The sequence below is a fragment of the Tympanuchus pallidicinctus genome, unplaced genomic scaffold (assembly GCF_026119805.1).
Source record: "Tympanuchus pallidicinctus isolate F22 unplaced genomic scaffold, pur_lepc_1.0 scaffold6, whole genome shotgun sequence".
In the NCBI taxonomy this organism is placed as follows: domain Eukaryota; kingdom Metazoa; phylum Chordata; class Aves; order Galliformes; family Phasianidae; genus Tympanuchus; species Tympanuchus pallidicinctus.
The window spans coordinates 32128276-32155254 of record NW_026294780.1 but is presented as its reverse complement, the minus strand read 5'-3'; the positions used below and the strand labels follow the sequence as shown (position 1 = coordinate 32155254).

The window sequence follows — 26979 nt, the reverse complement described above, 5'->3', positions numbered from 1 at the left end:
GTGAGGGGCCCAAAACTGAACACAGTGCTCAAGGCACAGCCTCACCAGTGCTGAGTACAGAGGGACAATTACTTCCCTGCTCTTGCTGTTGGCAGCACCATTCCTGATACAAGCCAGGATGCTGTTGGCCCTCTTGGCCACCTGAGCACACTGCTGGCTCATGTTCAGCTTAGCACCAACCAATACCCCCAGGTCTGTTTCCTCTACACAGTCTTGCAGCCACTCTGCCCCAAGGCTGCAGTGTTGTCTGAAGTTGTTGTGGCCAAAGCGCAGGACCCAGCACGTGGTGGTGTTGAACCTCATCCCATTGGACTCATCCCAGCAATCCAGCCTGTCCAGATCCCTCTGTAGTGCCTTCCTACCTGCAGGCAGATCGACACCTCCTGCCAACTTGGTGTCATCTGCAAATTTACTGAGGGTACACTCAATGCCCTCATCCAGGTCATCAATAAAGATATTGTAGAGGACAGGCCCCACCAACAACCCTTGGGAACACCACTCATAACCAGTTGCCAGCTGGATTTAACTCCACTCACCACCACTTTCTGGGCCCAGCTGTCCAGCCAGGTCCTTATTCAACACAGAGTGTATGCTATATCAGTGTTCAGCTATTTTAATTCCTGAGAAGTTGTGCCTTATTTTTAAGATATTACTTGTCTAATATCAACTATGTTTGCTTTGTTGGATTCAAAGAGGTAGCCATTGGATTTCTTTCTGTGCTTAAAGATATACGCGTGGTAATTATATATATCTCCTCAACTTCTCTTTGAGAAACTGCATAGACTGAGTTCTTTAAGATCTCGTAAGACTAGATTTCCAGTCTTGAAATCATGGCTTTCAGAAAAAATAGTTTTCTGTCACAACAACTTTCTGAATATATAACACTGGGTGTGGAAGTGAACACTTTTTTTTTTCTTTTTTTGTCTTCACTATGTCTGTAAAATAAATTTGTTTCCTAAAAATAAGGAATTCTTCCTAGGAAACACTTTCATTGAAGCAACTACTGATGTTTTTCCAAAAATTCTTCTCAATTTACCATTTTTTGAAAATTAAGAATTTGTTCTTTTACATTTCTTAATGGTGTTTTATTCCACACCCAACAGGACAGCAAAAGAGGTAGCAACACAGCACTGTTCTGTCTGCATTGAATTATGCCAACGGTGTGCTTTAGATGAAAACTGTCCTGCATAAATTCAAGCATACCTTATCCTAATTTCACACACAGACACCTATAAGTAATAATAAAAAGTAGTAATTGAAAAAAGAGCCCATCTACATTTCTATGAAAACTATGTTCAGATGAAACTCATGACTGTGCTTAAGCTCTCACAGCTATGATTCATATGGCACTAGATACAAAACTGCAGGAAAACTGTGAGGAACTGCAAAAATATGATTAGGAAATAAAATGGCAGATGAAACTCAGTATAGATAAGCAAAAAAGGGCACGCATGGATACCAGGAAAGGAATTTAAAAAAGAGTAAACAGTCTGCATGTCTAAAAGTTCCCTTCTCAAAAAAATGAGACAAAGTTTCAAATATGGAAGTTATTCCACGCCCTTGGGCAGCCAAAGAATATTTAAATTAACATATTTCAGCATTAGTTACAGTAGTACATAGAGGAAATTTAAACATAAATTTTATACCTGCAGAATCATGACTGGCACAACCACCGTACTTAAATGTTTACTGCGTAAGAACATAAAGACAGTAAAAATCAGATTCAAAATAAACAAGAAGCATCAATTCTTTATGCCACAGACATCAGTTGATACAAGCTGCTTTTATTCAGGAAGCATACAGTCCCAAGGAAACTGGACAAGTACTAGAAAAAACAGCATTAGAGATCACTAATAGACAAACCACATGATGTTCAGGAAAGCCTGGAATAGAAGACATTTGGAAGCTAGAATACAGAAGGAAAAGAACCAAACATGCTTGTATTGTTCTTATTCTTCCTCAGGCATCTGCTTTTGACTACAGAAGAAAAGCTATTGTGTTATGAAAACCTTTAGCTGGAACCAGTATAGCTATTCTTGTTTTCAAGACTTCAAGGTGTTTGACTCCCTACATATAAATCTAAGTTAAACATTACCAATTAGCTCCATGTGAGAATAAAAAATATTATGTATTTACAATTTTATAGCTGCCAAATTGAGTTCTGAATATCTAAAACATGCCCTGACTCTATAATTTTGTATGAGACATGGTGTACCAGAAAAAGTCTAAGTGCATAAAAACAGCAAGTTCATCAACAGTAAAATGACAGGCACAACTTACCTAGACAGCACTGCACACATATTACATTTGCAAGCTGGTTTTACAGGGACATAAAACAAACACTGAAAACACAATAAATGTAACAGAAGTTAGAAACATTTGTGTATTTCCAGTAGCAAAGTGATAAATAGCAGTGGCAAGGGAAGCCATCAGAATTACTAAATTACCTAAACATCTGGTAATTGAAAGTAAAAACAATGCACTGGCTTGAACAAGCACTCTAATTTCAGAAGCATTCGGGGTACATTTGCTGTTTAAAGTTTAGTTCCTTGGCTCTCTTCAGAAACAAATGATGACCTGTCGACACTGCAAGAACGCTTTTCTGCTTTTGCAGCACTGAGTCCACCTAACAGTAAAATAACCAACTGCTCTTTTGTTTAACAATTTCAAGTTTTGCTCATTTCTCACATTTTCTAGGATACATTTCATTGCCAATCTTTTCATACTACTACAGATACTTTAATACATTCAAAAACATTATACCCAGTATTCAAAAGTTTTAACACAGATTTACAAAAGATTTTAAACGTGTATGAGTAAGTTAAATGATACTACTTACATACATCTCTCCCAGCTTTGTTATCTAAAAGTTTTCATACCTTCCTGGAGTGATTTCTAGGCCAGAGTATTTGGAAATTACTGGTGCTCACTAATGCAGAGGAGAGCAATACAGAAGATTGGAGGCATTTTTAAGAAAGGGAGAAAGGAACACCTGGGGAACTACAGGCCGGTGAGCCTGGGAAGATCATGGAGCAGATCCTAATAGAAGCTGTGTTAAGGCACATACAAGATAAAGAGGTGATACAAGACAGCCAGCATGGCTTCACCAAGGGCAGATCATGCCTGACCAATCTGGTGGCCATCTGTGACAGAGAGATGGCTTTGGTGGATGGAGGAAAGCTGGTGGATGTCATCCACCTGGACTACTGCAAAGCTTTTGACATGGTCCCTCACCACATCCTTCTCTCTAAAATGGAGAGGTGTGGATTTGAAGGATGGACTGTTCGATGGATGAGGAATTGGCTGGCTGGGCACAGCCAAAGGGTTGTGATCAACGGTTCTGCCAGGGTGGAGGCTGATCACAAGCGGTGTCCCTCAGGGGTCGGTCTTGGGACCAGTGCTCTTCAACATCTTCATCAGTGACGCAGATGATGGCATCAAGTGCACCCTCAGCAAGTTTGTGGATGACACCAAGCTGAGCGGTGCAGTTGATACATTGGAGGGACGGGAAGCCATCCAGAGGGACCTGGACAGGCTGGAGAAAAGGGCCAATGAAAAACAAATGAGATTCAATAGGGCCAAGCGCAGGGTGCTGCACTTGGGTCAGGGCAATCCCAGGTATTTATACAAGCTGGGGAAGATCTCCTTGAGAGCAGCCCTGCAGAAAAGGACTTGGGGGTCCTGGTGGACGAGAAGCTGCAGGAACCAGCAGTGTGAGCTTGCAGCCCAGAAGGCCATCTGTGTTCTGGGATGCATTAAAAAAAGGGGTGGCCAGCAGGGAGAGGAAGGTGATTGTCCCCCTCCCCCCCACTCAGCTCATGTGGGGCACCATCTACAGTATTGCATCCAGGCCTGGGGCCCCCACTACAGGAAGGACGTGGAGCTCTTGGAACAGGTCCAGAGGAGGGCCACTAAGATGATCAGAGGGCTGCAGCACCTTTCCTATGAGAAAGGTTGAGAGAACTGGGCTTGTTTAGCTTAGAGAAGAGAAGGCTTTGGGGGACCTTGTTGCAGTCTTCCAGTACTTGAAGGAACTTTATAAACAGGAGGGGGAATGGCTGCTTACAAGGATGGATAGTGATAGGACACGGGAGAATGATTTTAAACTGAGATAGGGGAGATTTCGGTTAGGTATTGTTCTTCACTCAGAGGGTGGTGACACACTGCAACAGGTTGCCCAAGGAGATTGTAGATGCCCCATCCCCAGAAGTGTTCAAGGCCAGGCTGGATGTGGCTCTGGGCAGCCTGGTCTGGTGGTTGGCAACCCTACCCAAGTCAGGGGGAGCTGAAACTCGATGATCTTTGTGGTCCTTTTCAACCCAGCCTATTCTATCATTCTGTGAAATACTGGTAGGACATTTAGCCGCTTTGATCACTTCCTATAAAGCTGTGACCCAGACAGAGTATGTGATGTAAACTCAAAAGGAACTTTTTTGTCTACACAAATAAAGATACAAGGTTTATTTTCATGTGTGCTTCCCCTATCAGCCGCGGAGCTTGCTTTGGGTTTTATTAACACCACTGCACACCTTAAAAAGATTCTAACAAAAAGTTGGAAAAGCTAGAACAGTAGCAGAGGACAAACGGACAAGAAAATTTTCTTCCTGTTAAGAAACATAATTCCTGGATGCAAGGATATTCACTGCATGATAACACGCTCAATACTGCGCTGCATATCTGGAAAGACTTGTTTTTACATCAGTGGAGATTCTTTGTGCTGAATGAGAAGACACTCCTACGCCAAATGACTGTGTAACATTCACAACTAGATCTGTCCCTTCTTGTAATGCTTGTAATTACTAGGAAGTAACAATATATGCTTAATATTTTCAGCTTGAGTGTTCAGAACATAAGTAAACAAATAGCATTTGATATTCCATGTTACCTCAATTTCAAACTTACATACATCACTGCTTATACCAAAATTCCTTTCTAATACAAGTTAAAAACACTTTTGCCAACAGAATTAGAAGGACAAATCATTATCTTTATAATCAAAAGTGCTTTATTTCTTACTTTCAGAATGTGACTTAAATGACTTAAGTCATCATCTGTACTGTAATTAAAATCAAGTCAATAGGGGCTTTTTTCCTATCTTTCCCATAGATAAAAGCATCCACTCATTTCCACACCAATTCAATAGGAACAAACAGAACACACTTCTAAAGGATGCATTAGCAAGCTACATTCATGATAACAACATTCACTGTTAAATACTAGTAATTTCAACAAGCGAATCGATCTCTGACACTGTTTAAAAATCTTGGATGCTGAAGAAAAGCAATTGCAGTAAGTTCACTCCCAGCTCATAAAAATAACTAAGTATTCAAGTGTGGTAAGATTTAAGAAAATCTTGAGTGGTGGGCCTATTTAAGAAAACCAAACTTTAAGCTCTCCCATACATTGCTTTTTTCAAGATCACTTGCAGAGATATTCTGAAACCTTCGGATATAATTTCACTTTGTATTTCTGAGCAGTGCCCAGTGTTCCAATCCTTTATTAACTCTACAACTTCGAATTCTTCTTACAAAGATTTCTACCACATCAGCTTGTCATATTTTCAGCAGCCTAGAAAAAAACCAAACATATTTAGTCAGCAAAAACAGACATCATTTATGTTGCAGATTTGAAGCCAGTTATGAGATAAAAAGGGAAAATGGAAGCAACACAAATAATAAGACAACTACAACAGAAAAGAAATAGAACACCCCTCAATCATGTATATGCACAATTGTGTATATACACACATTAAACATGTAAGCAAATATAAAATATGCACAAGTGTAGGAGAGAAATAGTCAAAAAACTGAAAAATAATGGGGGAAAAAAAGCCCTGAGTAGTATCCATCTAGTCAAATCTAAAAGTTGAGTTCTCTAAGAATCAGAACATAGTGTTCAAAAACAGGCATATAAACAACATAAGATACCATGGAAAAGGAACCATAATGTTTAGGTAGGCATTCTTTAAAGGGCAGATGAGGATTTTTTAACTATAGTTATCTTCCCTATTAACCAAAGTTATACATGGCTTTTTGTAGTTTGGTATTTATGATGCACACACCATGAAATGCTGTAATCTATCTTTTGAAAGATGTAAAGCACAGGCTAATGAGGTTACAGCAATGCGTGGAGACTACGTTAGGTACAACAGCTTCATGAACTTGTTTACAAGTATTGCTGCACACTATGAGGCCTGAGGCTGTATAAGGAGCTGATACAGGCTGAAGAAGAAAGCCGCAATGCAGTCAGGATATGATGCAGATAAAGGGGCAAACAGTGGCTGAAAGCATCCAGAAGATAAATTTGTATATATATTATTTTATTTTTTTTTACTTTAAAGGAAAACTTAGAAATTGAAGTATAGCAAACTGAAGAATGGATCCGATTCTCTTAAAAGCGTGTGCTTTTTAGGCAACAGCATCACCTTTAGAGCTTCTGTAGCCTTACGCAGTTCTTTAATGACAGAAGACAGTGCTTCTGGGTTGATGCCTTGTTCACAAAGCCGCACACAAATAGACAGGGTCTCCATATCCAACCCAGTGTTCAATATTCTTGAAATCTCAAACAGGACTGCAAGAGGAAAAAAAAAAAGCGAGTTAGTCCCTACAGTGATCAGAACAGTTATTCATCAAAACTGAATTTCTCCTGTAGAGCGTGGAAGTGGCAGTCATGGAATCTCAATAGTATTTATCTTTGGTTTTCCAATGTAAAAGGTAGAAGCCACAGGTTCTGAATGACTTCAATATAATGTTCTTCTAATGCAGAAAACAGTGAGTAAAAAAAAATCAGTTATTAAAATGCTTGCTGATTATCTGAAAGATGGCTATAAGAATAGCTGCTTTTGAACTCCAAACAATTACTGAAAGTCCTACTTAAATGGACTAGAAGCTTTGACAGTTGTTTTCAGCTTTATAGCCCTTTCCTCCTATAGCTACACCTACCTTTATGTCTAACATTACCAGCAGGCTGAATATAAGTAAAAGTATTTGAATTGTGTTTGTTGTGAAGGATGACATGATCACGTGTCAGTATGAAACTTTTTGTTGAAGGAGATCACAGTCAGTTTTGCATTGAAACAAGTCTCCCTCTTCCAAAGCCTCTTGGAAGGCCCCATTTACCTGGTACCCTTACAGTTTTCATTATATGCACAACACCACACCTTGTCACTACTTTGTTTATGCTACAGTACTCACTACCATGAAGCTAAGACTTCATTTATTTACAGCCCCAAATTAGGGGAAAGAAGCAGGTCATCCTTACCACATGAAATCAATATGGTGACTACTGTCCACTTGACAGCTCTGGAAATATCCTATGCCAGTATACCAAACACTGTAGCATGGCCTCAGAGTTGCATTTACCCAGGCCAAGCCACTGAAGGCCTAACACATCCACTCCATCCCGTGGAATTCACAGGGAAAAGCCAGATATTGTGTTAAATAAAAAAATAAACACTGACTTCCACATAAGTACATCAATACTCATCAAGCCCCATAAGCAGATTTGATTAAGAATACACTTAAGAGAGGAAAGCAGTCTGCCAGACCACAGTACTAGCTACAAGACACAAAGAAAGCTGCCCCCACCACAACACAGTATTTGACTTCCATTACCTCGAAGGTAAACTACTCCACATGGTCCATTACACTGCACACCCTGCCCTTTTGGAAGACCAACACTCACATACAGCAACAACAAATTGATGCATTTGTAATAAAATGCAATTGAACATTAACTGCTCCAAAAGTGTTAAAGACTATTTAGTCTTTCCAGAAACAAAGAACTGTTATTTTTTCTACTCATTTAAAAGTTCATTATAAAATTCACTAAGCCTGATACATATCTGAAGGCAGAGAAGTACATGTGAAAAATGATAAGCTCAAGTTTCTTATGCCAGAAAGAGTAGCTCTCACTGGTCTCCGCCAGTATCTAAGTGTTGAGCCATCTTTGGTTGAGATGCAAAAGCTTCTCTAAGAAAAATTTGAGCTCTTAACAATTCTGCAGAGAATTACGACTAAATGTGTATATATGATATTCTAAATCAAATGTTTCACTTGCCTAACATTTGTTGTTTGTGGTTTTTTTTTTTAAAACTACTTCTACCAACCCATTTGCTTCCTTTATGTGCATTTCATATGCAACAATAAAACAAGTTGCAGCACAGCTTCCCTGTTCTATTCTAGGAGTCTGAAAAACCTTGTCACAAGTCTATTTTTTTTTTCCTCTTCATGATGAGTCTTATTCAAGGAAAAGCTAATTACATAACATAGCCATCAGCCTTTTAAACTTTCTTTTACTTCACAAAAAGAAAGTGCTTATAAGCACATTTGTCCAATAAAAATTTCAAAAAATATTTTGAACAGCAGAAAGGACCCTAAGCAATTTACTAAATATTGCAAAAGGATGAGGACTCCTTTAAGCCAAATCTTTAAGCATCAAGTGTATTTTTTTGTTTAGGTAAATGGAAATTTTACTTCCAAAAAAATTACCTGACCTCAGTAGATTAAGTTATGAGAGTGCATCCTAAATATACATATTGTTACAAAGGAAGCATGGGTTCCAAAATCTGAAAGCTAGCACACTTTTCACTGAAGTTCTTAAAGCCTTCTTTAGCCTTTAATTCTGCATGCTCTTCCCTGCCATCCTGCAGAAATGGAAAAAGGGCAGTTATAAAACTACAGTTATAAAGCTTAGTATCACCGTCCTTCCCAAACAAATCTCTCTTCAGGCACACAGGAGCACCAACACAGCCTTAACTGGCCTGCCTTGCCTCCAAAAGCAGCTGCTTGATGAAAATACTGGGTCAAAGGCTACAAAAGGTCTTAGATAAAGAATACAGTCATAGCTAGAATACAAGGTAAGGATGTAAGAAGACAGCAAATATTAAGCAATACAAGTGAATACATGCCTCTAGTGTCTCCAGACCCTCATTAGAGCATTTCTAAAATAAGTCTCCATACTCAACTCAAGGGACTTCTCATCAACTTTCCACTCAGTCTGAAACCCATGTAAGCTTTTAGCATTCATTTCATACTTACTGAAGACACAATTGAAATACATCATCTCCCATACCTGCTGTCCTCAATTACCTATAGTTAGCTTGGGGGAGAAAGTGAACAATTGCTCTTTAGACATCCTGACTATATTTCCCACATCTCAGAAATTTAGAAATTTGCCAACATTTGCAGTACCATTCTGCCACACTGTTTAACCCACAAGAACCTCAGTTTTCTTTATCAGGATCTACTCAAATTCTGTAGTAGCAACTGCTCTCCTCAGAGCTTCTTAAAGACTGAAAGAACTGGGGCTGTTCAGCCTGGAGAAGAGAAGGCTCAGGGAGACATGATAGCAGCTTGTTAGTACCTAAAAGAAGCCTGTACGAAGGGGACAGACCCGTTAGCAAGGTCTGTTGAGAGAGGAAAAGGAAAAATGGTTTCAAGCTAAAAGATGGGAGATTTGGTTTTAAACTGAGGCAGGAGAGGTTTAGGTTAGATATCAGGAGGAAGCTTTTAATTCAGAGGGCAGTGACGCACTGTAACAGGTTGCCCAAGGAGGCTGTGGATGCCCCATCCCTGGAGGCACTCAAGGCTGGGCTGGATGTGGCTCTGGGCAGCCTGGTCTGGTGGTTGGTGACCCTGCACATAGCAGGGGTTGAAACTCGATGATCTCTGTGGTCCTTTTCAACCCAGGCCACTCTGTGGATTTTATGATAAAAGTTGCTCTGACAGGCAGCAGACACTCCACCCCTGAGACATTCAAGGTTAGACAGGATAAAGCTCTGAATAACCTGATGGAGCTGTAGGTGTCCCTGTTTACTGTAGGGAAGTTGGACCAAATGACATTTAAAGGCCCTTTCCAACTGAAACAATTCTACAGTTCTTCACTACCACCCTTCCTCAAAGGAGAGACACAGACTAAGCAGAGCTCTCAGCAATAGGCCCGTTCACTGAGCTAACAGGTCAACAAAGAAGCCCCAGTGCTGCTCTATGCTGCAGACAGGGACAGCCCCCAGACAGAAGCACAGCTGCTACAGCCCCACAGGTTTGCCCCCCTCCACCAAATTCCCAGCCTGGGCCACATAACGCAACTCACTCTGCCAACTTCGAGCAAGCTACTAAAATCAACCCCACATATCTACAAACCGCTATGCCTTATTAAGCGCTCAGCAGCAAACCGAGAAGCATCACGAGACCCAAAAGCACCGGCACAACGGAAAGGGCCGCACCCACAACCCCGCCCGCCTCGAGCAACGAAGCGATAGGGCAGACCCCCTCCCAGCCGCAAGCGCGCACCGTCCATGGTCTCCCGCACGGCGTTGAGGCTGGCGGCATTGCTCGCCATGGCGACCGCCTACCCGGAAGCAGACCCCCCCCCCCCCCCCCACCCTCGACCCCGCGTCATTCGGACGCTCCCGCTCCCCACCACCACGTGACACCCCCCAAACGGAACCCTCCCCCTCGGCAGCAGGAAGGGGAGAGGCGGGCTTACGTTCGAATTTGTGCAGCGGCTCTCCGAGCGATTGGTCCGTTTGTGAGCGGAGGGGAACCTACGATTGGCTCGGCGGCGGCCGCGACGCGCGTTGATTGGGCAGAATCCGGGAAGGGGCGGGAGTGGTTAAAGAGCCGCCCGGCGCGGCGGAGGCGGGCGGTTTAGATTGGAGTCGGGTATGAGCGAGCGTCGCGACGGCGGCTCGGTAGCGGCGGTGCGGTGTTGATGCAGGTAGCGGGGCCTCGAACGGGCTGGCCGGGCCTGAGGAGCGGGGGGCGGCCGTTGGTGCGGCTGTCCCGTCGACACGCGGCTCCGGTCCTTCGCTCCCCGCTGTGTGCGCTGCTTGGTCTGCGAGGAGTGTGGGGCCTTATCGCTGCGGGGCAGCGACCCCGGCTGCTGCTGACAGCTGCTCGCCTCTGAGGCCCCACAGTGCCGCCGTTCGGTACGCGAGCTGACGGCAGGAAAGCGATTGGTTTACTCCCTGCCCGTTTCTGTTCCAATCGCGTTTTCAGTGTCGTGTTTCCTTTGGCTTTATTTTTTAAGTTTTGTCTTTGTGCCAGCCTCGTTTATGGGCTTCTCACTCGCCCAAGCCAAAAGTCTGCTTTGCCGTTATGAGTTTTCTGTCTCCTCTGAGTGATCGGTCATCTGCTGAAATGCTTAGGATGACCCTGACGAGTCAGAATGATGATTTCCTCCCCTCTCGTTTCCCTCTTTTCCCCAGGAACAGCGCGCTGCTATGGGCGATACGGAAGAAGCCCAAATGCAGATCAGCCCCGAAACTCCTGGGCGGGTCACAGTCCTGAATCCTTTCGAAAGTCCCAATGATTATTGCACCCTTCAGGAGCAGATTGTCTCCAGTCCTTCCGTCTTCAAATCAACAAAATCTTCATCTGTAAGATCTCATCTTCCCTTATATGCAGTGCTAATACTTCGAAGCATGTAACACAGTGCATTTATTTGATGTAGAGTGTACTAACCCAAAGAACTTGAGGTGTTTTTCTGGTTCTTTCAGTTACCTCAGTATGCTTCATTTAATGCTAATACTGTAATTTGGTCTTCCCACCTTCTTGATAATGAAACTAGAAAGAGTGTTTTGCTAGGCTGTTTTTCTAAATGCTACTTGCTCAGTATTTTGTACTGAAGTGTTACATAAATGAATTACACTGCTTTATTCCCAAACTGGATTTTATGAACTATGACTGACAGTGCCTCAAAGTGAGTCTCTGTGGCCTGCTTATAGGCTGTCCTGTGTCTCCCATGAAATGTAAAGTAAAAGGAAGGTTGCTATACTATCCTGGCTTGGATGATGATTGAAGTGCTTTCAGGGAGCCACAATTTTCATTGTGTCTATCGAGAAGCAACTAAACTTTATCCCATGCTTCAGATCTTTAGTGGGCCTGTCCTCAGAAATGCAGGGGGAATAACATGACACCTCGGTTAGTAATTCTTAGTAGTCTTTCACTTAATATTATCTCATAATTATTTTAATTCCACCATCAAGACAAGAAAGCCTGATTTTAGCTTCCCTTTTAAAAAAATATTTTTAGATTAGCAAGTATTCATATGTGCATTTGTTTTTTTTAGACACCAGGAAAATTTAGATGGTCTATTGATCAGCTTGCTTTAATAAATCCTGTGGAAATTGACTCAGAAGATATCCGACGCCAAGCAATGTATTTGAGTCACGCTAGGTAACTTACCATCTGTTTTTATGCTGTTAACTTAGCTTGAATAGCAGAACACTGTTCATTTGCTTTAGTTATATTTCTCACGTCGTTAAAAACCTTTCATTCCAGCTTTTCAACATACATTTTCTTGTTCCTGATGTGAATATAATATTCAGATGCGGCCACTTGGGTTGCTGTTTTTAAATCTTAAGAACTGCCGATCCTCTCTGATTGCAGTTTGGAGGATAGCCAGATACAGCAGTCAGCAGAAGCAAGAAAAATGCCTTGCCAATGAATGTTGTCTGGCTCTCTCTCCTGCTTCTTGTCACAACGCTCTTTATCTTCTTGGAGTGTACAGTTTTGGAACCTACGAAGCCTAAGTGTTTTTGGGACTCCTGCAGAATGATAGAGCTGGCGAAGGCAGTACTATTTGAAAGGTACAGACTGGAATTAATGTGAGGGAGGAAAGACCAATAATCTTGCTCTCTTTGAGGAGAAGACTAGTAGTTGCGTAAAGTAATTTGGGGATCTTTATCTCAACTTTCCTTTCTTTGAGTTTTCCTGTGGGTACAACGAATGACTGAAGTAAAACAGGCTTGCTAGTAGTCACGGATCCTGCTGAGGGATTGTATTTGACACTAACGTGGCTTATGTGGCAGTTCAAGTGATGATTAGTGCTGTGGCCAGTAAACATAAACATGTTGTCTCAGTGGGTCCTTTCAGTCCGTCCCATTGCTTCATGCTTGCTGCAATGTTTTTCAGTCTGTCTAGATGTGGTGTGGCCGTGGCTGCCTATTGCAGTGTTGTACAGACAAAGGAGGTTGTTTCTGAGTACGTGATTGATTGCATAGAGGTCTAAGCATATAAAACTGTACGGCAACTCAATGTACACAGCATAAACACTGCTTTATGGAAACTAAAGAGTGTCATAAATACAGCTCTTGGCATTACACCTGCCAGATGAAAGAACTGACTTCTTGAAACCTGTGTTATGTTGCACAGACTGTATGCTTAATTTTAATAACGCTTGTCAACAATTGCAAATTATCACAAGCATAAGGAATTTGGTGAATGTTTTCAACAGTTAATTCTCCATTATGTAATAGAAACATTGGGTAGCAGCAGTGTGAAAGCTTCAGAGTGCTTTGCAAAATCTGAACGTGCATCATGTGTAGAATTAGATTTCTGCAATATTACTGTTTTCATGAACTGGCCATCCATGCTGTATGCCTACTGCACTGTTGGTTTTACTGTTTCTCTTTTGGAATCAGGCTTGTAGAGACACTTACTAATCATGATCTACTCTGCAAAAACAGTGATTGTATGCGTGTTCTTTTAGTATGATAGTGAAATTTGGGGCAAGTGTCTTCACTGAACTGTTACAGTGTCTTCAGCATCATCCAACGTAACTGAAAATAGCATTTCAGAGTATTGCACATCTGCTCAAAGTCCGATTCCCATCAAGGAGGGCTATGAGAAATTTTATGTACAGGTACCCCTGTGCATGTTTGTATGGCAAATAATGTCTGTTATCTGACTGATTTCTAAAGTGATATACTCAGGGATATAATTATGCATGAAAGTATTATGTGATTAATCTTCCTAAGATGACGAATGTTCATTGTAATCTTTTTGAAGCTTATTAAAAAATACCCTAGAAGTAAGATTTGATTGTGACAGTTAAAGGAAGTAGAAATGTAGAACGTAACACATCGTTTGGAGATGGCTGATGTAAATACAATTCTTTTTCTAAAGAAAAGTTATTATGTAATTCGGACTTTCATTTGTTATTTTTTGCAAAAGTGTTCAAGGGAATGTGTTAGCTGATTCAAATTGAAACATAATGTTTTGTTCTTGAGCTGAAGAAAATATGGCAGTGCAGTCATTTGAAAGGGGGAACTCTGCTGGGAAAATAGGCTGTCTTGGGAACTTCAGGATGCAAACATCTTAAATTCTTCTGATTTTGTAAGCCTACTTTCATGGTAACCTCAGCAGTAAAAGGTATTCATCTGAACCTGAACATAACTAGATGGATTATTTTGAAAAATCAATTATTATTGACTTTTTGTTCTAATAAAAAGCTTGCTAGTGCAAGGAGTAAATAGGGCAGTGAATCTGTACTTAGGAATTGTATACATCTTTTTCAAAATCACTGAAGTAACTGAAAAGTGCTTGTCTGTTTCTAAGTGTATGATATGAATTCATTGCTTTAACTGTGAAATATTTTAAGATGGGGTTAAATTTTGTTTATCATGTTTTTCTCAAATCATGGAATCATAGAGTTGCTCAGGTTGGAAAAGACCTTAAAGGTCATCGAGTCCAACCACAACCTAACCATACCACCCTCACTCTAACAACCCTCTGCTAAATCATGTCCCTGAGCACCACATCCAAACAGTTTTTAAACACATCCAGGGATGGTGACTCAACCACCTCCCTGGGGAGCCAATTCCAGTGCTTCACAACCCTTTCTGTAAAGAAGTGTTTCCTGATATCCAACCTAAACTTACTCTGGCACAACTTGAGGCCATTCCCCCTCATCTATCACCAGTGAGAAGAGACCAGCCCCGCTCTCACTGTAAGCACCTTTCAGTCTACAGACATGGCTGAACTTCATTATTTTTTTTCCCAATTGTGATTTTCGGTAACTTAATTAGTTTTTTGTTGGTGTTTTTCCTTAGAATTGATAAGGAGACAGAAGAGAGGAGGCAGAAAGCCATTGAGGAGGTAATAAAGCTTTCTGTGCTTAAAAATCGCTGGTTTGTTTTAGCTATTTGCTTTTAAAAAAAAAAAAAAAAAAAAAGTTGATTACAGAACTTCAAAATCCACAGGCCTACAGTGTTTTCCTGAGTGGTAAGAAAGTAATTTTTGCATCCTATCCCTTGCAGCAATATAGTTGGAATGCTCTTTTGTTTTTTGTTGTCTTTTACATGCCTTTAGGTGAACATAGTATATTTTCTATCTTTTGTGTTGGTTTCCCTCCAGGAATTATTAATGTTGGGTAGTTTATGATTCTTTTCCTGCTTTAAAAAAAAAAAAAAATGTGTAGCAGAAGCTTGGTGATTTTTTCTGTCTGTTTTATGATTCTGTAAAGATGCTTTGTAGTTGGCTTATGTCTAAGATACTCACAGAATCATAGAGTCACCAAGTTTGGAAAAGACCTCCAAGATCATTCAGTGAAACTGTCCACTTATCACCAATAATTCTCACTAAACCATGTCCCTCACTACAACATCTTAAACATTCCTTGAACACCTGCAGGGTCAGTGACTCCACCACCTCCCTGTGTAGCCCATTCCAGCGTCTGACCCCTCTTTTGAGAAGCAGTATTTCCTAACCTACTCGACTGCTTTAAATCTGCATTTTAAAAGGATTCATTGTAAGGCACAAGAACAGCCTGCAGCCCTGTCTCTGATGGATAACCTTCATAGCTTGGGTAGCTAGCTGCATCTTTCAAGCTCAGTTTTCTTGCTTAAGATTAGCTTCTGTTGTGAGAACAGAACTTGCCATGTGTTTCTTGAAGCTGTATAGTAGTGCTCATGTCTTCAACATCTGAGCATTCTGTGTTGTAGCTGTGACAGCAGGTATGGTTTCTAGTTTGAAAAATAAATAAATAAACAAATAAAAACAAATAAACCCAAACTCTGAAGGACAGTGCTGATACATATTTCACTGTTAGCTGGTTTATCCAAGCGCATTTAAAATATTGCCAAAAAGCCTTGGTCATCCTCTTTGTCTGTTGTTAATGCAGAATCCTTTCAGTACTTCTTCAAAATAGTCTAGTTATTAAAGGACAAAATTTGTCAAACTGGAATTTGAGAAGAACTATGCTAAATTACTCTGCAAGGGTGGTAGTATGCAGTAAGTACCATAGAGATCATTTGCATTTTTGGATGAGTAATTAGTATTAAATGAAACTTCTGTACAGTTTCATTCTGCAGGCCTGAGAGTTCTGAGGCAGTATATGCCTTACAGAACATGAGTTGTTGTTTTTTTGGTTTTTTTTTAAATCCTTGTTCTTTAACCTTGTATGGGAACTGCTGAAAAAACCTGAACCTCTGATTGATCACCTGAGGGAAGCAATGAAGGCAATTCAGCTGTGCTGCTGGAAGGGGTGGAGCCAGGCTCCACCTCTCCTAGACCCATTTAAGAGCTGACCACCAGGGGGGAAGGATCTCTTCTGGAGATTCCCTCCTCTGGAGTTCTGCAGTGAGTCCAGGATGTGGGTAAACTTTCTATCTATTTTCTGTTTGTTATTGTAACCTGATTAGCCAAACTCTTGTGTTTATTTAATGATTATAACATCTTTATATTCATTGATTATACAAATCTTTATAGACCTGAAATAATGAAATTATTTCAGATATAAGAGAAAACTGTCTTATGGGTTTTGGGGAGGGCAGAGTTAAAATTCATAAGTATAGGTTTGTGAGTAGTAAAAGATATGCCTTATTTTTTTCTTATTCAAAATACTAATCTAAATGTAAGTTTAGAGTTCATAATTCTTAAAAATGTTACTATGTTTTTTCTGATCTAGTTTTTCACAAAGAGTCTCATAGTTCCTTCTCCTTGGACTGAACATGAAGGCAAGCAAGTTTCACAGTTCAATTCAACAAAATGTAAGTAGCTTTCATCTGTCTGCTCAAAGTCCAGCATTGGGAATAATTATTATTTTTTTTTTTTCTCCAATCTCAGTTTAAATTTCCAAAAGCACTGCTGAGAGATGACACAACTGATGGGATTTCTAGCAGTCCTCTCCAAGTGCTTTATTATTTTGAATATCATTTATTAATCCAGAATCCCACTTGTTTTCTTCAGTTTTGCTTTTTGAGATCGTCTTCTTAATGCTTTGTTTCCTGTCCTAACCCTTCTTCAGCCAGCTTCAGACAGACATGTTGCTGAGACAATATTGAGAATAGACAGCTCTTCTGTCTCATTTTTTATTTTTTTTTTTTATCTCCAGTATCTGCATGTAATGATAGAATGGCCTGGGTTGAAAAGGAACATAATGATCATCGAGTTTCAATCCCCCTGCTATGTGCAGGATTGCCAACCACCAGACCAGGCTGCCCAGAGCCACATCCGGCCTGGCCTTGAACACCTCCATGGATGGGGTATCAACAACCTCCTTGGGCAACCTGTTCCAGTGTGTCACCACCCTCTATGTGAAGGACCTCCTCCTAATATCTAACCAAAATCTCCCCTACCTCAGTTTAAACCATTCTCCCTTGTCCTATCACTGTCCACCCTTGTGAACAGCTATACCCCTTCCTGTTTATATGCTCCCTTCAAGTACTGGAAGGCTACAATGAGGTCTCCCCAGAGCCTTCTATTCTCCAAGCTAAACAAGCCCAGTTCCCTCAACCTTTCTCATAGGAGAGGTGCTCCAGCCCTCTGATCATCTTAGTGGCCCTCCTCTGGACCTGCTCCAAGAGCTCCACGTCCTTCCTGTAGTGGGGGCCCCAGGCCTGGATGCAATACTGTAGATGGTGCCTCACATGAGCTGAGTGGGGGGGGGGAAGACAATCACCTCCCTCTCTCTGCTGGCCACCCCTTTTTTAATGCATCCCACAACACAGATGGCCTTCTGGGCTGCAAGCTCACACTGCTGGTTCCTGCAGCTTCTCGTCCACCAGGACCCACAAGTCTTTCTTTGCAGGGCTGCTCTCAAGGAGATCTTCCCCAGCTTGTATAAATACCTGGGATTGCCCTGACCCAAGTGCAGCACCCTGCACTTGGCCGTATTGAATCCCATTTGTTTTTCATTGGCCCTTTTCTCCAGCCTGTCCAGGTCCCTCTGGATGGCTTCCCGTCCCTCCAATGTATCAACTGCACCGCTCAGCTTGGTGTCATCCACAAACTTGCTGAGGGTGCACTTGATGCCATCATCTGCGTCACTGATGAAGATGTTGAAGAGCACTGGTCCCAAGACCGACCCCTGAGGGACACCGCTTGTGATCAGCCTCCACCCTGGCAGAACCGTTGATCACAACCCTTTGGCTGTGCCCAGCCAGCCAATTCCTCATCCATCGAACAGTCCATCCTTCAAAATCCACAGCTCTCCATTTTAGAGAGAAGGATGTGGTGAGGGACCATGTCAAAAGCTTTGCAGTAGTCCAGGTGGATGACATCCACCAGCTTTCCTCCATCCACCAAAGCCATCTCTCTGTCACAGATGGCCACCAGATGGTCAGGCATGATCTGCCCTTGGTGAAGCCATGCTGGCTGTCTTGGATCACCTCTTTATCTTGTATGTGCCTTAACACAGCTTCTATTAGGATCTGCTTCATGATCCTCCCAAGGCACAGAGGTGAGATTCACTGGCCTGTGGTTCCCCTGGTCATCCGTCATCTCTCATATTCTATCTGCTTTCCCATCAGTATAAATACATGGGAACAGAGTTCCATTTCTTTCTAGCTTTATTTGACGTGTTAATTCCTGTTGTCCTCTTGGTGCTCTGCTTTCTCACTGTTTGTGTATGTAGTATTCTAGGTTTTACTAAACTTATTCAATTTATGCTGTTACTTGGTTTTAATGTTAATGTAGATATAACCAGTAGATTGTGAACAAATGAGAAGCTGGACAAGTGTTGGCTATGAAGTACTATTTGACAGAAAATCCTTATTTTTTTTTTCCAAGTTTTGACTAAGGATAAACTGTTAGGGTATTTTGTGAAGTCTACACAACTTCTGAATGGTGTATTTTTAATTGTGAGTTTTCAAGTAACCAATTACTGATTAAAGGACATAGAGCACAATCCTAAACCTAGGAAAGTGAGTGGTAAAACAATGTTTGAATGTTCTTAGCTGTATACACAGGTTGGAGTGGTAGATTGTTCATTTTTGTCTTCAAGTCCAGACTACATGATTTTCTGCAGATGTGTTTGCATGAAAACAGCCCATCCAAGGTAGAGGAGTGGACAAAGTTTTGGGCAAGGTTGATGCTCCTTCACAAAGCTTCTAGAAAGGTGCTGGAATTCTGTTATCAGCTATAATTCCAACTTTTCTTAAGCATTCCTTTCTATGTTCTCCCAAGCTTTAATCCAACTACACAAACTACACAACTGCTTCTGTATCAAGTACACTAACTTAATGCTGCTATGTTTCAAAGCTGTATGTAATTCATGCTTAAATTTCTTACCTGTCTTACAGCCATAGATCTAAATAACATTTCTCCAATTGGAAGACAGCTAACTTTGCCTGGGAAAACCAATGGTGAGTAAAAAGTGTTGTCTGATTGCAGGTTTTCTTTGAAGTGTAATGACCTCTTTTTTAGGACTACTTAATTTGAAAAGGGGGAGTCAGTTTTTTTTGTTAGTATTCATGTGGAAATAACTATTCTTGAACTGTATATTACTACTGACTTTTATGTTTCCCATAGTAATTTAATTGTCGTATAGGTATATTTTTTCCAGAAGTTTAAAAAAAAAAAAATCCTCTGTAGAATGCATTTTTTTCCCAAGTCCAAATATATATGCTATATTCTGAGTTAAAAATATTGAATATAAGCTTTGGGCTTATGGGGAAATTACAGTTTTGAGAAGTCTTTAATGTGTTGTTTTGAGTAACAGAATCTTGGTTATTCTCTCTGCCAAATAAGTAGTTTAAAAGATGTCTTAAGATTTCTGCTATTTTAGATAAGCAGTTTTTTCTCCAGGGTATTTTGATCTTTCTCCCAGTTCATTTTCAATTCTGCCTTTTATCAGAGCTCTTTTTTCAGTTAAGCATCTCTCTCTGGAGGCTTCTATGCTGCAGCTCTCTATTTTATCTCTAGGCCTGAATATGCTGTGTATAGCGTTGACGAATCAGAATCCTAGCCTTAATTAACAGTTTTCCTTATTGCAACTGTAACTTCTAAATAGCTGTATCACAGTGCAATTTAAAAGCAAATTTTTGTTTCTTCGGTTTTACTGAAAGTTCACTGTAAGCTGATTTTGTTGTTTTTATTCATTGTAGCTGCTTGTCAAACAGTACTGTCTTTGCCAGTGGATTTTAATTTAGAGAAAATCCTAGGTACGTATGTGTTACAATTTCTAAACTTAATTATAGATGTCTAAATAGATGTGTTTCTGTCTTGTTTTTGCTTAATGTATGAATGAGAATTTTAAGGGAATGTTAAGTGGTTTTTAGAAGTAGTCATGTTCCGTATATTGCATGGGATACCTGAGGAAGTTCACAGATTAGAGCGTAGGCATAAAGGTGAGATTGGAGTGATATGGAGGTCAATTGGGAATACAGTAAAAACATCAAATACAAGAAAGTTACCAAGCAGAAAAACTTTTTTCCACGTTCAAGTAGGGGTTACTTATCTTTGCACACCTCGCTGCCAGTGAGGCGCCTAGCCTGGCCTTGAGCAAATCTATGCTGTAATTCTGTGCCTTTCAGTATGTCCATGGAGGTGACAAGAAATTACGTGGTGGCAAAAATGCCCTGATCCCTGAGGAGAGATGGAGACTAGACCAAAGTTAACAGATGGGTTATAACTATTATCTCAAGCAATTGCTGTTGGATTCTCAGGCAGGAAAGAGGACAGGAAATCCCTGTGCTTACAGTTTGTGTATGTGAATAGGCAGTTCAGAGGCGTTTGGCTGCTTGCTTCTCTCCCAGTACTGAAGTTCACCACCCTGATTGTGCCAGTTAAGTTGAGGTTGTGTTACAAACTTAACAGAACTATACAAACAACTTTAGTGTTAGACCTTGACAAATGCTTCCATCAGTGAGTAGATTATTAATTCATGACAACTTCTCTTACAAGATAAAGAACAATTAGAATAGAGCAAGATACTTGAATGACTTTTGTTAATACGATTTTCTATTGTAAACTATAACTGCTTTAACTTCAGGTTGAGTCTGTGACCATCAAAGCACATGAGAGACTTGAAAAAGAGTCTTGTCTTACCTATACAATATAACAACCTATTCTTCTAAGTTAAAGCATTAAGGATGATAGTCAGAAATGGAACTATGGTAGACAGTGGATTTGTTGTATGGTAACAAGTCTTCATTTGGAAGAGGTCCCTAGATTTAATTTCTTGCTGTATTGGTAAATTGAATTGTATGTTTTACTTTTGCAATGTATGCTCCATAGTGGAAAGTTTTTTTTCTTCCATTCTTATTGGAAACAACTGCCTTCCCTTCATTTCTAGGTGAATATTTTAGAACTGATGAATTTGCAGATCAGTCTCAGGAAAATCTGAGCTCTTCATCACTCCGAAGAAAGCTTTTTTTGGAAGAAAATGGAAACATATCTGAATGTTTGACCCCTTCTCTGCATAATCCATGCAGTAGTCAGCCACTTGGAGTGCTTTGCTCAATAGATATATCTCCAGTTCGGTGCAGGAGCCCCCTGGAAACATCTAGTTCAGTAAGTAGCCAGATGGGGGATGGATGGGAGGTGACTTTATTGGCACAAACTCTTTACAGCAGCCTGTACCAATTCTATTTTCTGACAAACTCAAGACAATCATATTTCTGTAGTAAGCTTTATAGGAGATTAGGTATCAGGCCAATGTTTTTTAATTACGTTTTCAGAACAATTTATATGAGCAACAATTTTGAGAGAATGCAACTAATTTTTAATTCTAAAAAAGATGTGATGCTGTGCTGCTATTCTCTGTTGAAGGGATTATGTTTTAACTTCCTTCTGCTATGGAAATTACGTAGGATTTGGTATATAAACTACTGAACTGCTTGTTCATAAAATACGTTTACATGGAAAAAATACCTATTTAAATCAGTGAACTGTCTAAAATATTAGCTGATATGAGCAGGGATGTAATTACATCCCTTGTGTCTCATAAACGTTTGTGGTGGAAGAAATAACTTGTCATATGAATAGGTCTCTGAATGCGGTGCTAGATATGCTCTTTTCCCCTCTCCATTGACCAGTGAATTCAGGTGAACAGATAAATATTAGAACACAAAACATAATGTCTGTTTCTTAAATTAAGTGAGGTGAATCCTACACCGACGTAACCATAGCACAGCTAAGCTGTTTCAGGTGGTGTGGCTTCATCTGTTTGGAAATTGAAGTGTGTGGGAGAAAAACACAGTCCTAACAAGAGTATGGCTCAAAAATAGTCTGTATTAGAGAAAACTGGTCATGTATTCCTACAACACAGTTATGCTGTTTGGAGATTTTTTTTGCACCACACTGTCTTAAGCATGGTCTCTCTTTTTTTTCTTTTTTTTTTTTCCTTCTTGAGGAAAACTTTATCTGCTTGTGCAATAAGTAATTCAAATTGATTCCGTTAAATATAAATAGTGGTCAGCTTTCATCTATCATGGTACGAGTAAGATGTAATTGACTATGCAAAGAATTAAGTACTGTTTAGGCTGTTCATTAGTAACATCCACTGTATTTACAAACTATCTTAGTTGATGTAATGTGACAATTTATTTGGTATAAAGTGAAAAGTGCAACTGGAGTATCTAAGTCAAGCTAATGGTAGACAGATTGTCTTCTTATAAGATTAGATTTCCTCAGTACTGCCATAATAAGTTTTCAAGTTAGAGAGCTTGTTATGCATGTTAGTCTAAGGCTACATAATGAAGATATACTTTTTTTTTTGCTATTGAAGGGTCAGTTTTCATCCAGCCCTATCCAGGGAGGAGCAAGGACTTACAGTCTGGGAAGTATTACCAGTCCCTCATTTCCAGAAGGGTCTCCTGCACGTAATGGTTCTCCTACTTTTTCACCTATTGCTTTTCATATAAGACATACACCGCTGTCAGGTATGATTTTCTTGTATATGTATTATTCTTTCTTGATTTACATAATTTGATTATTAAAGCAGTTCTGCTCTGGAACCTGTTTCTGTTCAGAGTCAGAAAGGCATGCAGCTTGGCACACCGGCAGTCTCCTTCTGTATGGCATACTTACTTTCTGGCAGTGAAATACCTTAATTGTGTGAAACAATTTTTTGTAAGCAGATACGTTTCCCTAAAGAAAATTATTTGAAAAGAGGAATAGAGACCTAATGAACAAAATGTAAGGGATTGATTTAATGTAAAGAGGGGGGTTTAAATCTGAACTAAGTCAAGTCACAGTTTTTATTTGGCCCAAACCAAAGCACTTTAATTGGAAAATGTTTAGCTTTAGTTATTGAGTCGTGGCAATCAAGATTATTTAAAATTATTTTTCTAGTGAAGAAACAACAGCTGTTGGTATTGTTGCTCTAGAAAATCATGCAGTCATAGAATGGCATGGGTTGGAAGGGAACTCAAGGATTGTCAAGTTCCAACCCATGCCATAAAGCTGCTCTCAAGGAGATCTCCTTCCAGTCTGCACATATGGGATTACTCTGACCCAAGCACAAAACCTTGCAATTTGCTTTGTTGAACCTCACTAGGTTCACGTGGGCCCACCTTTTGAGTTTCTCGAGGTCTCTCTGGATGGCACTCCTTCCTTCTGCCCTATTATCTGCCCCACTCATCTTTCATCTATTATTTAGAGAGACTTAGGCCATGTTTATGCATGATTTTGCTTTCAGCCTTGTAATATTTCAGTATAGTTTGTTATATATAGGGATTGCATTGGTGTTTTCTCATTTTTTTTTTCTTGACAATTTTATTACTACTTAAATTTATTTTACATGCCTGTAGAACATGTACATTTACATTCATTAATTCTGAAAAAGCCACAGAAGCAACCTGCACACACAGTACTGTCAACAGAATAGAGCATCACTGTTTGAAAATGCAAAATACACAACAGGAAACAAAACAGTGATAAAACTTGGATTTAAGAAGTTTTCTTTATCATGATTGTTTTTGATGGCCTTGGAGCAAGGAGGCAGTGCTCTGTGAAATACTGTAAAGCTGTCTATAATTATTGTAAGGAGAATAAGGCTTTGAGAACTGTAACTTGTAAGTCCATCTGATGCAATAATGTTGTTTTTGGTTTGTTTTGTTTTTTTTTTTTACTGTTCACAGACCAAAGAAAACTTGCATTTTGTTCTCCAGATATTCCTTCTGTCTCAAATAGAATGACACCTGCAAATACAAGAAGTCCTTATATAGATGGTTGTTCTCCAATTAAAAACTGTTCTCCAATGAGGCTTGGAGGGTGTAGAGGAACTGCCCAGTACCAAACTTCTGTCATTAGAATACCATTTGCTGTTGAAAATCACGATGAGGATGAGGACAGGGAAAATGCTTCTCCGGCAGAAGCGCGGTTCCCAGAAGTGGAAAATGGAATCAACTTCTGTCAGCAAGATGGCGACGCCTTTGCACCTGGTACACATCTCGTCGTTGCAACGGTGTCTATCACACCAGATCATTCGGAAGCTTGTCATCAAAGGTTGTCATCCTATCAGGATATAGAAGGCTTGAAGGAAAATAATACTGTAGATATGGCTGATGCAGCTGAAGTGTCAGAAAACACTTGGATAAAAGAAACAATTGGCAGTAGCAGTGCACCAATGACCAGCTTTATGACAGGGATTACTTTCAGTATTGAAAACTCTCGCATGTGCATGTCACCTCTTGCAGAAAGTAGTGCAATTCCGTGTGACAACAGTAGTATTCAGGTAAAAAAGTTTGCTTCTCTGTAAAACTGACCTCAATGTAATGTTCAAAACATCTTCCATTCACTTGCATATTTTTTTCACACCAAATGAAGGTGGTATGGATTAAGTTGTGTTAATCGGATGCAAATTACATCTGTTATAAAATCTGTGGGGTTTTGTTGGTGGTAAATTGGAGTACAGTTTTAAAATCTGCTTCTTGATTTCAGGTGGACAGTGGCTATAATACCCAGACGTGTGGGAGCAGCATCATGGATACTGCGGGAGCTGAAAACAGTTGCAGAGAAAATGATGTGAACACTAACACACTTCAGACTAAACCTCAACTTCCTAAGACAAAGGTAGGAGTTAACTTATACAGAAGTGATTTCCTTTGCGTGTAATGCACCCATTCCTTACTTTGTTGTTTCAAGGAGCCTGAGAGAAAAGTGTCTCAGGGAATTAAGTGTGGGGAAAAGGGGGGGAACACAACCAAACAAAACAAGAACACCTGAAGAACAGCAAAAGCCCCAGCGTAGTAATATAGCATCATTACAAGAACTATGTTGAAAACAAGTAGGACAAATACTGTAATAAAATACAAGGCAATAAAATTAACATATTCTATGACAAAGTCAAAAGAAGTTATGGAGGAAACTGAGGTATATGCACAGATGTAGGCTGTGAGGCTGCTTATGGCTTATGATGCACTGTGCATTGAAGTCTCCTTTACTTTTGCTTCTGTTCTTGCTACTTTTTTTTTTCTTCCATTGCCAGTTTTTAAAACTTGTGTTTAAATGTGTGCCTTACAAGCCAAGTAATGGCTCACCTTTCTTATTATAAAGAAGGAAAAAAAGACTAGCAATGCTCCCGAGCTCTTAATCTTGTGATCTCTTGTGATCAGTGGGAAGTTCTTCCAGAGACTGGGAAGCAAGGCTGTTTTCTTTGCAGGAAAAAGCAAAGATCATCTCCTCATATTTAGTAACTATGGTCTTACGAATTTAGCTCATGGTCAAGTGCTTGGTATGATTTATGGTCTTTGATGGAAGGGGAGACCAGTGGTAGTGTAGTGACTAGTCATAAAACTCAAGCCTATTTAGCCTGTATCTATGCACTGATAGCTGCTGCTTTGCCATGGTAGAGAGTGGACTGATGGAGTCTCACAGATCAATTACATTAAATTTTGATCAGCTCAGATTTGGATAACCGTGCCCGTACAGGAAGAACAGATGAATTTTTTAAAGTCAAAAATCTAAAAATACCTGCTAGCTCTGAGGTCTTATCCTAATCATCCTATTGGGTATAAATTGTGTGTGAATATATCCTTCAAAATCAACTTCTTCTGTGAAACCTGCTGTACAGAATCAGTGTACCATGCAACTGGCTTCTCCCATTGCTACTCTTAACTTTTTTTTTTATTCTGATTAAGCCCAACTTTGCACTTTGAATTAGAATTAATTTTTAATGGCATTAAGTGCTTGATTCAAATCTCAAAACGGAGAACCCACAGAGAATGGAAGAAAACAAAGCAGCACATGGCAATCACTGGCTGAAATACTTCAGTCTGGCTCACTCACAGCACGTGGTCTAAAGAAGTTCTTGCTGGCAGTATGTCTCAAAGACTTCTCCAGAGAGAACAATCTTCCTTTCTCCTTCTCAAAATGGAGAAGGTGGCAGGCTAAGGTACTGAGTTTGGAATGTAGAATCACAATGTTGGAAAGGACCACATAAGATCATCTAGTCCAACTGTCAAACTGTATTGTTTAGTCCAATCATTACTAACTGTAACTTGACATTTTCAGATAGTAAGTTTGGATATTGATTTTTGGGGGGGGGATTTTTTTTGTGAAAATGGTTTTAAAGTAAACTTTTTCCTTATAAACCTTAGGAGTGTTCTGTTTTAAACCACAAAGACAATCAGTTGCTGGGAGCAAAATCTCCAGAGAAGCAGTCCTGTTTCCATAAAGTGAAAATGCATCATGCAGTATTTTGTCAAAGTGCGAGCTGTAACGTTTCTACCTGGAAACATAAAAATGAAAATCAAATTCAGGGGTTTCACACGAGTGGTATGTAGTTCTGATGGAGAACTTGAATTGTGTTATCCAATAAATGTTTATATATGTGACCCCATTTGCCTGGATTGTACAAACTGTCTTGTTTTTCCTGATGGAAACATAAGTTGGTTAATATGTGGGGAGTTTTTAACAAATGTGATTTTTTGGGGGATTTTTAATAAAACTTATTGGTACTATTAAGTGATTGTTTTGAAAATTAAGGAAGTTGAACTCTGTACAAATAAATCATTGAGGTTTTTTCCTA

At 40.0% G+C, this 26979-nt stretch overlaps 2 protein-coding genes across 5 annotated transcripts; one reads left to right on the top strand and one right to left on the bottom strand.

Moving 5' to 3' along the window:
• Positions 1 to 4982: 4982 nt before the first annotated feature.
• Positions 4983 to 10359, bottom strand: MZT1 (mitotic spindle organizing protein 1). The gene is made up of 3 exons (XM_052705655.1): positions 10293 to 10359; positions 6425 to 6570; positions 4983 to 5568 (listed from the first exon to the last, which is right to left on the bottom strand). Exons 1-3 carry the CDS (start codon positions 10339 to 10341, stop codon positions 5545 to 5547), a joined length of 219 nt encoding a protein of 72 aa, XP_052561615.1. The 5' UTR covers positions 10342 to 10359; the 3' UTR covers positions 4983 to 5544.
• Positions 10360 to 10575: 216 nt separating this feature from the next.
• On the top strand, positions 10576 to 26979 carry BORA (BORA aurora kinase A activator). Of its 4 annotated transcripts, none has more exons than XM_052705611.1 (12): positions 10576 to 10664; positions 11210 to 11380; positions 12073 to 12179; positions 14837 to 14882; positions 16693 to 16774; positions 19307 to 19369; positions 20111 to 20167; positions 21301 to 21518; positions 22735 to 22888; positions 24089 to 24684; positions 24891 to 25022; positions 26549 to 26979. In XM_052705611.1, the coding sequence occupies exons 2-12, from the start codon at positions 11225 to 11227 to the stop codon at positions 26732 to 26734; spliced, it is 1797 nt and encodes a 598-aa protein (XP_052561571.1). In that variant the 5' UTR covers positions 10576 to 10664; positions 11210 to 11224; the 3' UTR covers positions 26735 to 26979. The 4 variants fall into 4 exon arrangements, with proteins under 4 accessions (XP_052561571.1, XP_052561572.1, XP_052561569.1 ...); XM_052705612.1 differs by having other exon boundaries at positions 10583 to 10719; positions 24119 to 24684; XM_052705609.1 differs by having other exon boundaries at positions 10587 to 10719.

Coding starts and splice junctions, on each gene's coding strand:
- MZT1 (XM_052705655.1), bottom strand. CDS start 10,341: ATGGCGAGCAATGCCGCCAGCCTCAACGCCGTGCGGGAGACCATGGAC. Junction 6,571..10,292: donor CGTGCGGGAGACCATGGACG/GTGCGCGCTTGC, acceptor TTCCTCTTGCAG/TCCTGTTTGAGATTTCAAGA. Junction 5,569..6,424: donor AGGCTACAGAAGCTCTAAAG/GTGATGCTGTTG, acceptor GTTTTTTTCTAG/GCTGCTGAAAATATGACAAG.
- BORA (XM_052705609.1), top strand. Junction 19,370..20,110: donor TTTGCCTGGGAAAACCAATG/GTGAGTAAAAAG, acceptor TATTCATTGTAG/CTGCTTGTCAAACAGTACTG. Junction 24,685..24,890: donor GTGACAACAGTAGTATTCAG/GTAAAAAAGTTT, acceptor TCTTGATTTCAG/GTGGACAGTGGCTATAATAC.